Source organism: Girardinichthys multiradiatus, chromosome 1 (assembly GCF_021462225.1).
Source record: "Girardinichthys multiradiatus isolate DD_20200921_A chromosome 1, DD_fGirMul_XY1, whole genome shotgun sequence".
NCBI lineage: Eukaryota > Metazoa > Chordata > Actinopteri > Cyprinodontiformes > Goodeidae > Girardinichthys > Girardinichthys multiradiatus.
The window spans coordinates 20916791-20932551 of NC_061794.1; the positions used below are offsets into that span (position 1 = coordinate 20916791).

The 15761-nt window shown below is 39.6% G+C and overlaps 1 protein-coding gene across 1 annotated transcript in view; it reads left to right on the top strand.

Annotated features, from left to right (window-relative positions):
• Positions 1 to 15761, top strand: part of cntn3a.2 (contactin 3a, tandem duplicate 2) — a 62910-nt gene that overhangs the window by 20863 nt on the left and 26286 nt on the right. Inside the window, exons 9-13 of the mRNA XM_047374338.1 lie at positions 1492 to 1621; positions 2702 to 2852; positions 4317 to 4444; positions 5567 to 5736; positions 10426 to 10543. Coding sequence (XP_047230294.1) covers positions 1492 to 1621; positions 2702 to 2852; positions 4317 to 4444; positions 5567 to 5736; positions 10426 to 10543 — 697 coding nt within the window. The remainder of the gene's footprint in view (positions 1 to 1491; positions 1622 to 2701; positions 2853 to 4316; positions 4445 to 5566; positions 5737 to 10425; positions 10544 to 15761) is intronic.

Sequence of the window (15761 nt, forward strand, 5' to 3'; positions counted from 1 at the left end):
TTCCACCAGAACTGTCCTTCAGGAGCTCCACATGGTCAATATACACGGCCGGGCTGCTCTAGCCAAACCTTTGGTCACTCATGCCAATGCCAGACGTCAGTTTCAATGGTGCAAGGAGCGCAAATCTTGGGCTGTGGACAATGTGAAACATGTATTGTTCTCTGATGAGTCCACCTTTACTGTTTTCCCCACATCCGGGAGAGTTACGGTATGGAGAAGCCCCAAAGAAGCGTACCACCCAGACTGTTGCATGCCCAGAGTGAAGCATGGGGGTGGATCAGTGATGGTTTGGGCTGCTATATCATGGCATTCCCTTGACCCAATACTTGTGCTAGATGGGCGCATCACTGCCAAGGACTACCGAACCATTCTTGAGGACCACGTGCATCCAATGGTTCAAACATTGTATCCTGAAGGCGGTGCCATGTATCAGGATGACAATGCACCAATACACACAGCAAGACTGGTGAAAGATTGGTTTGATGAACATGAAAGTGAAGTTGAAGTGGTCTAAAATCAGGTGTTTCAGTTTCATTGTCCAACCCCTGTATCTGCAACAAAGGAAGCTGTATTTAAAGTAAGGGAAGGTTTAACCTAAGTAAAGCGAAACATGTAATTGGAATGAGCATGTCACCATGGACGCATCTTTACGTTTTAAATTATTAGCTACTTTTCTAAATATATTTACACACGTACATAATACAAACTGACATCATTTTAAATATAATTCTGAACGCATTACCTTCATTCTTTTCATCTTGCCTTACAACTGCCAAAAGTAAGGAAAAGAGGTGAAAACAAAAAATGGGAGGGAAAACAGGGCCAACTGGACAAACCAATGATTGTTTGTGCCTTCCAACCTCCTACATACGGTCTGCAGATATACCGATCTCAGCTGATCAACAGCGCTAAAGAACAAGAGATGGAGGAACAGAACTGATATTCTGTGCTCTGAACAACTTGCCAAATCTTTGGTCAATACAGCCGCTTCTATGGCATCCATAAAAATGGTTTGTTGGTAAAATGTAAATTGTACATGAAAAGATGCATCTGTAACATTTCTTTTATGGTTATATTGTTTCTTATTGCTGTTTTTCCCCCATTAAATACATTTAGATAAATTAAAAGTTGGATTTTTCCAAATTTTCTGGAGTGAAATAATGCAACTGCAATAAAAGATAGATTTTTTACACAGGTTTGACAATGAATGTGAAGAGATCTGTATGTCTTATAATTTGTATGTTGTATGTTGGACAAGTGTTGAAACTGGCTGTTTTTAATAAAATAAAACATTTTTGCTTTTGTGAATAATGATGTTCATACAAAATCTGAAGGAAGAAAAACAGCATTATGCTGATTTGATCTACAAACATTACAAAATGTTTCAAAAATCTGCCTTTGCTAACATTTATTAGAGTGTGATATGCAACAGCAAAGTGCTACCTTTAACTCTCGGGCAATAATTGCTTTCTTTAATCCCTTTCTTCACAGGACAGGATCCATGTGGAGGATGGGGTCCTGAAGGTGTTGCCGCTCACGCTATCTGATGCTGGCATGTACCAGTGTGTGGCTGAGAACAAACATGGCGTCATATATTTTGCGGCTGAACTAATGGTTTTAGGTAGGATGCCATTTATCTTTTAAATCCCCAAATCATTGTTACCAATAACAATCTAAAGGTCATCTCACAGTCTTTCTTTAAGGTTTTCTGGATTATTGGATAAATGGGTCAAGTGAGGATGATTTTGTGGTGTCAAACACATTTAAAGTTATTCTTCTCTGTGTGGCTGTCTTTACAGTGCCTTGCAAAAATGTTCATTCCTCTTGAATTATTGTTTTTCCCATGTTGTCACATTACAACAACAAACAATTAGGATTTTATGTGATAGACCTACACAAAGTAATGCATGATTATGAGGATAAACAGAACTAAACACAGGACAATACTGTAGAAAAACATGTTAGAAGCCGCAAAAGACTTAGGATACGGGTGGAGGTTCAATTTCCAGAGGGCCAAAATCCAATTAAGAATCTCTTTCATGACTTCAGAGTTGCTGTTAACCAATGCAATCTATCCAGTTTGACTAAGTTTGAGGTATTATGTAAAGACAAAAGGGCTGGTATAGGGAAATACCACAAATACCTGGTGGTGGTGGAAAGATGCTTCTACAAAGTATTGGTTCAGGTGGCCTGAAAAGAACTGCGCAACATGCGATTTAGATATTGATTTCATTAATGTAAAAAGAATAAATTAAAAAAATCCCTCCATATTACACCAATACAGTACTCTGTACCAGTGTGTTGCAAACGATCATGTTTGTTGCTTTAACATGAAAAATTAAATGGGTGTGAATACTTCTGCAAGACTTATATATGACCAGGACCAATTCCTAGTTCAGCAACACGGTTTCAGTAGATCCAGTGCAAAGTTCAATTTCCAGACAGAATTGTCTTGTAAATTTGTTTTTTATGCATTCGTTTAACTGTAGCTTTTATTCAATGCGACCAAACAAGAGGGAATAAAAATCACAACATTGTTGCTTTCTATATCCATTCTATTCTCATTACAAATAATTAAAGCATCTGTCTCCATCTCTTCAACATTTATTGATTTTCACATATTGAATTACAGCATGCTTCAAATGCCTCGTGAGATCTGCTGCAGTCTTATGCTAAAAGACAGTTTGCTTTTTCCCATCAGCTTCTCCTCCAGACTTCACAGGGAATGTCCTCAGAGCTTTGCTCAAAGCCAAAGCAGGAACAACGGTGACTTTGGACTGCAAGCCCCAGGCCTATCCCACAGCAAGCATTTTATGGAAGAAAGCCAATCTCCCTATTCACACCGACGACAGGTAATCAGAGAAAGCGGTTACCATTCCTCTCTGGAAATGTAATTAGGATGGCATTGGCATTTATTCCCACGCTCTCCTCCCTTGGTCTGATCAATAGTGACTCCTGATACAAACACTGATTAACTATAAGAACCTCATGCAAGTGTAGAACACAGAAAAAAATGAAATTAATGTTTATGTATTGATTAAGTTACAGTTGAAGCAAGATGTTTACATTAAGTTTATAAAAAAAACACCTAACCATTTTCCCTCCCACAGGAGATTACTATGCCTTTGAACAAATCAGGAAAGCCCACATGTTGGTGTCATGCCTTTGCAAGCTTCTGATCACATCATTTGAGTAAATGTATTTTTAAAAACACTCTGCTTCCTTTTGTTACATCATGAAAAACTCTAAAGAATTCAGCCAAGATATGAGGAAGAGAACTGTGGACCTTCACAAGTCAGGTTCATCCTTGGGTACATTTTCCAGATGCCTAAAGGCTGGTACCTTTATCTGTTCAAACAATTATATGGAAGAACTACAAACACAGTGAACACCTTGGGAATATGTAGCCATCAACTCAAGAACAAAGCAAAAGACCTTGTCAAATGTCTGCTGAAGCTGCTAAGAGAGTGTCATTATCCACATTGAAACGAGTCCCGTACCCACATGGGCTGAAAGGCCACTTAGGGAGGAAGAGGCTACAACTTCAAAAGCATTATTTAAAATCCAGATTAGTTTGCAAATGCACACAGGGACTAAAACCTTAATTTTAGGACACATATCATCTGTGTTTGTGTTTGGCCATAATGACAATTGTTACATATGGAGGGAAATAGGGGGAAGCATGCTTGCTTGAGAGCAGCATCCCCGCTGTGACGGTGGCATCATCATGTTGCTGCAGGAGCAACTGGAGTTAAGTTTGGGGACAAATAGGTTCTCCAAATGGAACAATAACTCTAACCATATTACCAAATTAGTTACAAAGTGGCTTTAAGGGCAGTAAAGTTGATGTTTTGAAGTGGCCATCACAAAGCCCCCTTCTCCGCCCTTTGCCTTCAGAGCTGAAAAGGTGTGTGTGAGCAAGGTGGTTGGGTTATACCTATTCTGTCAGGAGAAATGGGCCAACACTCCTTCAAAGTGTTGTGAGAAGGTTGTGAAAAGATACACAAACACTTTGCCCCAGTTTAAAAGGAAATGTAAAAAATACCATCTTGGCTTTCACAATTAATTTAAAGGCAAAGTAATCTTATTGCATGTATGTATGTATGTATGTATGTAAACTTCTGCATTCTAAGAAAGTTATAAAATCTCCCAAAAATAATGTGGGTAATTTTAACTGATCTAAAACTGTAAAATTAAATTAGACCAAATTTTTCCTAAGTGAGAAAAATCCGTTTTTGGTAATTTTATACAGTGTATGTAAACATCTGGTTTCAACGTTATGTTGCTGCTGTTTCTGTTCACCTCTACCTGTATAGGATCACACTTTCTCCAGATGGAATTCTGAGGCTTGCAAATGTGAGCAAGTCGGACGCAGGCAGCTACACGTGCTTCGCCAGGAACAGATTTGGCATGTCTAGCACAACTGGAAGGCTCCTGGTTACAGGTGAGCTGTGCTGTTAAATAAGACTCCCCTTACTAATCACAATTCACTGCTCAGTATGCGTCAGCACAACAAGGAGCTGCTGCATTTAGGTCATTCACAAAACAAAACCTTCAAGTTTTGCTATGTGAATTGCATTTAGCATAGCGCTTTTTGCATACTTTGGCAAAACCTGAAATCTTGTTTTTGTTGCATAATCAAAACGTGCTCTGCAGCTTGAAAAAGCTTGTCTTTCAGCAGTTTTGTGAGGCTGCAATAATCCACTCTGAACGTATTTGACAAAGTACTTGAACACTGTTTTCCTCAAAGCAGCTGAAGCAACCAATTTACTGCAGCAAATGAAAGTGCCTTGAGTGGAAGCAATGAAAGCATTAGTGAGGTGGTGTCACAGATGCTGTTATTGTCGAACGTGTTTTTTTTTCCTTGTGCCTCTGGAGTGACAGCTTAGTGTCTTCTTATTGGTTTTGTTAATGTGCTGAATGATATTGTCTGCCGCTATGATTGCCAAGGCCAGTTATTTCTCTAAATGACCCTAGTATTTCTCGATGCCATAAACCGGTCAGTGATGCACAGCTCTGACCGAGACATTGATTCTTCACCAGCTTAGGAGCAGCAGGTATAATTTTTCATGCAACTTTTCTCCTACTTCTTGACATTCAATGCAAGGTATTCCTTTATGATCCACCTTCTTTCTTTGATTATTTCACTTTGATTATCATGCCTTATTGAAGCTCAGAGGACTTCTCTAAATGATTTGCTTTAGCAGACTTTAAAGCGACACTCCTCGTTTCACGTACTGAATCTACACTGGAGCCTATTATGAGAGGTTTTATCTGATCAGCAGCGCATTGCAATTTCCATCAGGATTTCAGAAGATTATACAATCTGTGTCATCCCATTACCCATTTTAGAGGCAGCAGGCTGCATGTAATCACACATTATTTGACTGGGACCTTTCTGTACAAAGACAGCACTGCTAAGCCTGTGACTCACTGTTGTACAGAGCTTGTATTCCAGAAAGTGTTGCATCTCTGTTTCTGTTTCATTGAAATCAACAAAAGGTTTGCTTGTCTATTTTGTCTGTCAGAATTTATAGGTTTTTTGTGTCATTTGTTTTTATGGCAGATCCAACCAGAATCATTCAGGGACCAGTGGACATGGAGATCATTGTAGGGGAGAGCATTGTGTTACCCTGCCAGGTAGCCAGTGATCCTGTCCTGGATGTTTCCTTCTCCTGGGCATTTAATGGACAGCTGATAACCAAGGGAGATGGCCACTTTGAACTCGTAGGCGGTGTGAGTGACCCTTACTAAAGTGCACAAATGAGAATTGTAGCTAATTTCCAGTTATACACCAAAACTATAATGAACAAAATAGAATATTTTTTTCTGACCAAATTAGCTCCAGTGCTAAAGTAGTGCTAGTGTTTGCTTTGCACCAGTTCTTAGTGTTTCCACTGCCACAAGCACTGATCAACCAGTGCTATCAAGGCTCCAACTCATAGCTGTGCCAGAAGAAAGAAATAGCATTGAAAAGTGGAGGTGGGCTCAGAGAGACTAACAACCAATCAAAATGTTTTGAGCACCATGTTCAAAACTCCTGAATTAGTTTTGCTTTTGATCTGCCAAATTTAGGATGAAAAAAGTAAAAACAACATTAATAGAAATTCTAACTAGACTGGAAATAACATCAGCTCACAGTCTCTGGTCTTCCTGCTGTTTATTTTTCATGATGTCAAACTATACACCCTATTATTTTCTATGAAACAACTCAAACTGGGAGCTTCTGGTCAGCAGCTATTCCTTTCTACGCTTTTTAATAAACACAAATACCACTACATTCTGGCTCCCATAGCTGCTCTTCTTCTGTGCTGCTCTGGTTGTTCTTTTTTTGTTGAGCACGGTTTGTGGTTGGATAATAGTTCAAAATGGATGAGGAAAGATACATTTTTGAGGTGAAATTATATCTAAATTACTCACAATTTCATTATTACAAAAAGAATGTCTAAAAAGATATTCTCTGGTGATCGATTTCTGTTAGATTGGCAACTCTGGTGAGAAATCTAGTCTAAGTGAAAATATAAAGCATGACAGTTATATTTTGAAGTAGATTTGCATAGTAAACATTTTAGGGTATAGTAAATAAATTTTGGTGTAGCAAGTTATTTGTTTCTTATGGTTGGATATCCCACCTGCTGGCATGTAAATGGATATTTGCATTTGGCCAAAATCCACAGATCTGCTCAGTTGCTTCCAATGTGTGTTAAAGGGGACCAATCATGCTCTTAAAGCCTTCCTTTTCACACTTAAATCATTCAGTTGTGGTCTATGTAAAGGAACTGCAATGCTTTGGTCTGAATTCCTTGTTATTGTAGCTCCATAGGCTCCTCTTTTACCCTTGTTCTGAGGAGCGTCTGAGAGCAACTCGTTTTGGTACCGTCTCTTTAAATGCTGTTGAGGCGCTTTACACCCCGCTCCCCTCAAGGTCAAAGAACGCTCCACTTTAACCCATTAGGCCATTTTTGTGGTTTGATAACAATTATCTAGCGCCTTATAAACAAGACAAAAACGGCAAAAACAATGCAAAAGTGTTTATATAATTATACTATTCAAAACACGCAGTCCTCAAGGAGCTAAAAGCAGCACACAGCACTAACATAAGCAGAAGGCACAATGCTACTGCTATCAAAACACTGGCCAGGACGTCGTATCAACACACAATAAATTCATGTCTAAAATGTAGTTTGCTGTCATTTTATTGTTATTTACAGCTTACAGCTTTGCTGCGTCTTTCGTTTCCCTAGACAGAAGGAACTGACACCTTAATCAGATGAAGTCTTTCAGCAAATCCTTCTTGGTGCTGGTGGAGGTTGCTGAAAGCACTCGTCCTTGAAGTGGCGGATTTAGGAATTTCACCACTGATGTGGGTAGATTTCCATGAAAAATAAAATTTAACCAGGCACTTCGAAGAGGTTCTGTTGTTGGGGGGCGGTGTAATGAATTGTGTGGGTTTACACAACCAACAAGAGAACCGAACTTATCCTCTTGCAGTGTAGGCATATTTGAGCTCGGACTACAAAATCGCAGCAAGAAATAGATATGGGGGATACGTGAAATTGATCAGCCAGAAGTCCATGACATTACTCAGCTGTTCTGCAGGAAACCCTGTGACGTAACAGTTGGACAAAACATAAATGATGATAGAGAAAACTGAACCAACTGAAAAATATGACCCAAATAGAATATAAAGATATCTCCTGGAGAGACTAAATTCAACTTTTCTGCAGTCCTACGGACTTCAAGCACACAACAAAATGTATTTAAAGGCTAAAAAAGTGGTTTTGCATGATTTGTCCCATTTAAAGGCTTCATTTGACGCACCTGAAAAGACCCGATGTGCGGCAATGTGCCTGATGTGCTTTCCCTTGATTTCCCCAAATACAGTTTAAATCATTCAGAAGCAATCACAGTTGCTATTTTTCACTGAGGCACCATTTTCAAGTCAGTTGTTAAGCACCATCAACTTTAAATGTCTGTTAAGAAATCTTGCTGCTAGTTTAACTGCTAGTACCAATCAGAGATCAGCTAGTCAGGACTGTGCAGTTAAGCTGTCTCCCTGCACTGTGATCATCCACAAACATTCTGATTAAAATAGCTGATAGAAAATCAAACCATAACCGGATGGGCAGGTATTGACTTATTGACATGGGTCCAAGATAGCTCCCTGGTTACAGAAAGGGGCTACCTTTTAAGTTCAGCTAAGAACTAAACATCAGCCCTGGTTAAGCACTGAAGCCACTGTGGTAAGGCAAAGTTCTAGCTTTTCTGCCATAGACAGTCAAGAATAAATTATATTAGAAGTGGAGGCAGCGTCCACCCTTTAGGGGAGTATAAGCAGTTGCTATAAAACAGGGTTTTATTATTTTAAAACAAAGACTAATGATTCAGAATTGAGATGTTGAACTGTCTGTAGCATATTATATCAGCTTAGCAATTAGCATGATTAGAGCCATTAGCATCACAAGCTATAATCAGCAGTCTACATGTTGTCCAAAAGGATAAAACTTTTCTGTAACACGTTTAGCCTGTTATCTGCTGAAGCCCGCTCCGAGTCATTAAACCTGTTTAATTATTAAACAGGTTTTATTATTATTATTTTATTTTGATGAAACGTTGCTGTCTGTTGTAGCCACCTGAATAAACAGCCAACATGTCGCTGTAGAAAATACATTTCCTTTTACAGAGCCTCTAACAGCTTTTGTTCTTCCCCTGACATCTTCTTTAACTGGGTTTCTGCAAGTTTCAGTTGTTCCAATTTAAAACATTTTGAAACACTTTGTATGACCATTGTGATGTAAACTCAAGACCTACATAAATTATGAAAAATAAACAAGTTAAGTACGTTATTTAATAATGTATTAACTAAAAAACCTTTTTAGATGTTTCTTTGCTTTAGAATGTGACATAATGGCTTTTGCATTTCAGTTACCTAACTTTAACTCAGTAGCAAGTATAGTAAGCATCGTAACGAGTTTAGCTAGCTACTGGTCTCTGTTTTATTTTTTCAAACAGACATTGGTTCCTGAACAAATTTCCTTCTCAGGTTTGCAGGAATGGCTAAATGTCAGTGCATAATCTCCTGCATTGGAAACACTCTTGTCACAACATTATAACACTCTAATTCCTACGCCAGCAAAAAATCTAATTGCATTTGAAAATGAACAATGGTCAAACTGAAGAAGCACCAAAAAATCTGGACATGGTTAAAGCATTTTAACGCCTACACTAATCAAAAGTATGATTTTTTTTTTTTAAGACCTTGTGGAACCTCTGTTTAAACTTGACTTACTGATTCTGAAAGTAGCTAACTTTGAGTCTTCTTCTTCTTCTTTGGCAGTAACAACTTCCACACCAAAGAGTGTTGATGTTCTCCGAGTGTTATGATATGTTCTCGACTGGAAAACGGTCAGGCCAATCAAGCTAAAAATCAACTAGTTCTGTTCACCAGCTTATGGTTCTACATGAGTGTCTTGCTGCAGCCGGTGTAATACCATTCATTTTGCAACTTTAAAAGTCTCCTCTGTGGCATAAAAACCCTGTGCTGTTAGGTGAAAATCTATGGAAGAAAGTGCAAATAGATTATTGGAGTCCTATGTGCTTACAATTGTATTCCTGTGAATGGAAACAATTCAGTCCCTATGCTGAAATGCATTTCCCATATAAAAGTCATTATGTAAGTAATGTACCAGATGTTCAGCCATTGTGACAGGTGGAAATCATTTTAGGTAGTCTTCTTTAACTCCAGCTCTGTCTCAGCTCAGCTCATCTACTTTTTAATAAGCTCTGGCTCGCCTTGAATTCTGCTTTGACATGGCCTGTTGCACAGCCTCATGTAACAGGAAGTGGATGCACATCATTAGATGTGTCTTCTGAAGGAATCAAAGCGTGGCAAACACCCAAATGACAAAACATTTTCTGTACATTCTCGCACCCTTGAGACCAACCATTCTTCCTGCCCGTCTCACCGACAGTGTTCTTATCTGAATAGAGAGTCCTTACCCAGAAATACCAGAATGTCTCCACTCCAAAGAGATTATCAACTAAACTTTGCTGCTTCGGGGAGTTTAATTTCCATAATTAAACCTGTCAACGCTAGTAGAACAATTTCACCACTAATTTACTACTCGCTGCTTACGAGTGTCTTCTTAGATGAGATGGTAGAGGGCCATTTTTTCCTAGAGGCTGAAACCTTGTCCACTAAAAAAAAAAACTATTTGTAAACTCTGGCCGTGAACCTTTTTATTTTCAGCGTTATTTCTGCTCTGATCATATTTTTAGTTTAACAGAGTTTCCCCTCAAAACCAGCAAATATTTACAGCATCACTATTTACTGGACCTTATACATGCTTCAGTACTTTCTTTAATAAGCTGCCCCGAGGTCTGTTATCTTTCATGCTACATAAAGCCTTCTCTCCTCCTTAGCAGAGAACCGCCGGAGATCTGATGATCAGGAACATTCAGCTTTTCCATGCTGGCAAATATATCTGCGTAGTGGACACGGATGTGGAGAGTCTGTCAGCCGTAGCTGTATTGATTGTAAAAGGTAAGAAAACCATCCCTCCTCTTGGTATTCTCTAATTAAAACAGTGCTTGCAGCCAGGATTTTTTTAATTGGTTTCTTTTTAAAAAGGGAAGAAGATTAAATTCCAGTCTTCGATGTAAAGTTAATGATAGATTTGGGTTAAAACGGAAGGATATCTTTAGCTCGTAACAGCTACGAAGCTGTGTTTCCCTTTTTAGGACCCATTTCTTGGGCTATTCCTTATCCCCTTACCTCTACAGAAATTTATTCAAGGCAGTGACCCTAGAACGGTGGTAGTGCTTTAGATATTGGTTTAAACCTTTAAGGTGGAGCTTAGTGAAGGGCAGATGCTTAGCTTTTTTGAATTTGTAAAAAAATATTTTCAGAAACCTTTAAATCGCGTACAGTATCTGCTTCTGGCCATCTGTGGTGGGAGAAGATAAATTCAACAGTCAACATAACATTCTAGAGTTTAAAGCATTTATGTTATGAACTAACAAAAAACAACCGCAGGAATCAGTGGCATAAACGACAAAAGGTACACCATCTGCATATGTTCAGATCTTTTTTGAAACATTTGGCGCAGGTTTAGTTTATAAACATCTGTAAATGTCACATATTTCCTCCGAAGGCAGGGGTATTTTATTTCTGTTTCAGTGTGTAGCTGCTGTGAACAAATCTGTAGTTAAGGCTGTAGAACACCAAGTTGCAGGCCCCTTCAGAGGTTCCATTTAAATATGGTACAGTTTGGAAACTTGAAGGATGGAGTCACCTTACATAAAGCTTCTTTTTTATTTTGCAACAGCAGCTTTTTTGCATTTGGCAACACCCCTCATCTAGCAGTTGGAAGCTGAGCACCACTGACTTTCAACCTGATCAGCATCCACAGAGATAATGTTCATAAAGAGCACAAGTAGTCGATACACAAACAGCAAAATATCCAGGAGACATTGATGGTTCAGGGTAATTAATGATAATTTTTTTAATTTGATTTGGAATATCATAATTCCATGTTGGAAAAAGTAAAGGATCAGGGTGAATAATGGTGTGTTTTATTTGTACTCAGAGTTTATAATTTAAGAATTACAAGTTTGAAAATCAGATGTCAGAGTAGCAATTAATGATGCACTCTCTTTGTATTCGCAAGTTGGAATTTCAGAGTTTCAAGGCTCGTAAAATCTAAATGATTGTTGCCTGAATTTAGAACTCTGATCTGCAAAGTTATAGGTGTGGTCATCCTTAAGTTCACATTCAGTGTTGCCATTGCACTTCTAAAATATTTTAAAAGTTATACGAATGTTTATTTGCAATTTTTACACACAATTATGTACAATATCAACTTTGAGAGAGTTCAAATGCATAAAGTGGATATAAATAATATTGTATTCCTAATGGTATTTAGCCTGATCAGTGAGCACAACAAAAAGCAACTTGCACCGGTTTTACAATTTGAACTTATAATATCATCCACAAATCTGAATTCTGACTTGTGAGAAAAATGAAGTGTAGCATAAGTATTGTGGGGGATAAAGGCTCAGTGAAGAATAATGGAAACAATCCTAGTCTTAGAGAAATTTAGAAGATTTTGCAGAATGTAGACTTTCAGGGTGTTCAGATTTTCCAAGCAAATTGGCTTGTCATTGCACATGTTTCTTCAAAGCTATTATAAAAATCAAGGGGATAAATATTTTCCCTCTCTGTTTATATCCAATAACTACTGCTTGTTGGGTTTCCCATTTCTTCTTTTTTTTTTGTCAGACATGTTTTTTGGCCAAGCAGTTTAAAATTTCAATAATAGTAACTATGCATATTTGACGCTGTCTTTGTTTCTCTGTCTCCTTTTAATGACTAATATCCAGTGTTGCTGCAATGTACCTGAGAGTAGAATGTGTTGACGAGGAACTTCTTCTTGTTCATGCAGTATGCATTGCTCCAGAGAAACGGTGGTGGAAAGCCGAACAAAATGACTTTGGCTACAAGGAGTTACAGCTAATGTTTTAAGGAGTGGCAGTGTTTTAATGCAGGGGCGAGAAGAGAATGTTGTTTCTGGCTTAGATCAATAACAGCCTTGCAAATTGACACAACACAAATATGCTAAATGTCAGATGAGGTGAAGGATAATCTTAGTGTCAGGATTTGAAAAGGTTGGATCCATATCTTTATCTGTAAGCATACCTACCAGTGATTCAGCCTGGCATGTTAAAGATATTTAAGAAAAATTCCAGTAATGAACATTAAGAACTATGGTGAAATAATGCTTGCTTTTCAATTCGAAGCAGGAACATGCCAGGGAAAATAAATTGGCCTAGAACTGACTGGAAACAAACTTCACTGTGACTCAGACTGTGCATTATTTACACTTCCTGCTCACGGCAGCTGTCACGGATGTCTCATAGTTTGGATTGAATAGCTTCAAAAAGCATGAAGCTGAGTTAGAGAGCTAGCCATGGAGGAAGGAAAATGTCTTTATTTGATCATTGCAGACCTTTAACAAAATGCCAGGGGCTGCATGCATGTGTGCTGAATTCACGTGTTCTCCTGCTTCACCAGTGTCCTTACACCTGTGTGAGCCACAGATGAGGAAAAAAAATCAAAGCATCAATCATTAATAGGTTCAGCTGTTACTGCTTAGGTTAGTTTTAATGTTTTTATCAGTTCCTGTTGTTTTACAAGTTTAGTCATGTACATTTTTAGAGGGTCACAATAACTAAGCGGTGTTGTGAAATGATTCATTCTGCAGAGATGTGTTTTAGATAACTCATGCATTAAATATTTTGTTTCTGCTCAAAGTTGTGCTTTAGTTTATCTTCAAATACCAGTCCATTTGAAAAATTCTGAGAAATCCGCCTGGATGCTGCTGTTCTTGGAAAATTAATCTCTGTTCAAGATTTGATTGTTAGGCCTTCGCCAAATAGTTTAACAGAACCGTTTAGACAGTCTGCATGCAAGCATCGAAAAACATTTTGTAGCCTATTTCTTGCTTTTGTGAAGCTTTTACCTGTTTTACCAATTTTAACTACTTCTGATTTCTGTGTAAAAACTATATATGAAATAAGGTAACCAGATTTCTGAAATCAAATCTGGGGACATTTCCAGCTCTGCGAGTAAAGAATTAAACGTAAGATATAATAAACACATTGGTACACTTACGGTTTGATTTATTTTAAAAAGTGTATTCATAATTAAACAATAAAAATTGTTGTATAAAGTTTAAGTGTAATAGCAGTAAATAAATGTCTATCCGTACTGTTGTTAGCATTTCCTAAGAGTAATTAAACAAATTAAGTAATAGTAGTATTAATGTCTTCTTTCCTCTCCTCCTTTCTCTGTTTAACACTTTCTTTACCCACTTCTTAGCTTTACTATTCTTTCTATGAGTCTATTTTCCTCCTCTCTCTTTAACTCTTCCAATTTTCCTCTGCTCTTTCACTCTTGTTTTCTGTTTCTATTTTCCTCATCTTTCCTCTTCTATCAGTTTTTTTACTATTCTAAAACAGAGTCATTATAAAATCACAATCCTCTGCAACATACTAAAAAAATTTAAATTTAACAAAAGAAGATTTTTGTTTCAGATATCTAGATATCTTGGTTGCCTCTAGATGAGAAACTAGGGTAATCCTGATAAAATAATTATATAATAATAATTATATATTAATAATATAATAATAATTATATAATTATTAACGTACTCGTCTTCTGCTTTATCCGGGACCGGGTCGCGGGGGCAGCAGACTCAACAGAGACGCCCAGACGTCCCTCTCTCCAGACACCTCCTCCAGTTCCTCCAGGGGGAGCCCAAGGCGTTCCCAGGCCAGCCGAGAGACATAGTCCCTCCAGCGTGTCCTGGGCCGTCCCCTGGGCCTCCTCCCGGTGGGACGTGCCTGGAACACCTCCCAAGGAAGGCGTCCAGGAGGCATCCGGTATAAATGCCCGAGCCACCTTAACTGGCTCCTCTCGATGTGGAGGAGCAGCGGCTCTACTCTGAGCCCGTCCCGGATGGCCGAGCTCCTCGCCCTATCTCTAAGGGAGTGCCCGGCCACCCTACGGAGGAAGCTCATTTCAGCCGCTTGTATCCGGGATCTCGTTCTTTCGGTCATGACCCAAAGTTCATGGCCATAAGTGAGGGTAGGAACGTAGACCGACCAGTAAATTGAGAGCTTTGCTTTTCGGCTCAGCTCTCTCTTCACCACAATGGACCGGCACAGCGCCCCCATTACTGTGGCAGCCACAACGATCCGTCTGTCGATCTCCCGCTCCATTCTTCCCTCACTCGTGAACAAGACCCCGAGATACTTAAACTCCTCCACTTGAGGCAGGAACTCCCCTCCAACCTGAAGAGGACAAGCCACCCTTTTCCGGTCGAGTACCATGGCCTCGGACTTGGAGGAGCTGATCTTCATCCCAGCCGCTTCACACTCGGCTGCGAACCGCCACAGCGCATGCTGTAGGTCTTGGCTAGATGGGGCCAGCAGGACCACGTCATCTGCAAAAAGAAGAGACGAAATCCACTGGTCCCCAAACCAGACCCCCTCCGGCCCTTGGCTGCGTCTAGAAATCCTGTCCATAAAAGTTATGAACAGGACCGGTGACAAAGGGCAGCCCTGCCGGAGTCCAACATGCACTGGGAACAGGTCCGACTTAGTGCCGGCAATGCGGACCAAACTCCTGCTCCGCTCGTACAGGGACCGGATGGCCCCTAGTAAAGGGCCCCCGATTCCATACTCCCTGAGCACCCCCCACAGGGCATCACGAGGGACACAGTCGAATGCTTTCTCCAGGTCCACAAGACACATGTGGACCGGTTGGGCAAACTCCCATGAACCCTCGAGCACCCTGTAGAGGGTGTAGAGCTGGTCCAGTGTTCCACGGCCGGGACGAAAACCACACTGCTCCTCCTGAAGCCGAGGTTCGACTATCGGTCGGACTCTCCTCTCCAATACCCTGGCGTAGGCCTTACCAGGGAGGCTGAGGAGTGTGATCCCCCTGTAGCCCCCTGTAGTTGGAACACACCCTCCGGTCCCCCTTCTTATGAACGTTTCTTTGATTATTTTACCAGTTTCCTTAGCTGATAAAACATCAAAATGGCTATATTTAGCAAAGAAACGCACCTGTTATATTTAGCAAAGAAACACTTCCGTTGAATGAGCCTGTAGCTCATACAACAGACGAAACTTTACTCTTGCTCTAAAACGGGGACTGTCCCCGAAAATCAGGGACGTCTGGTCACACTAATATAGAA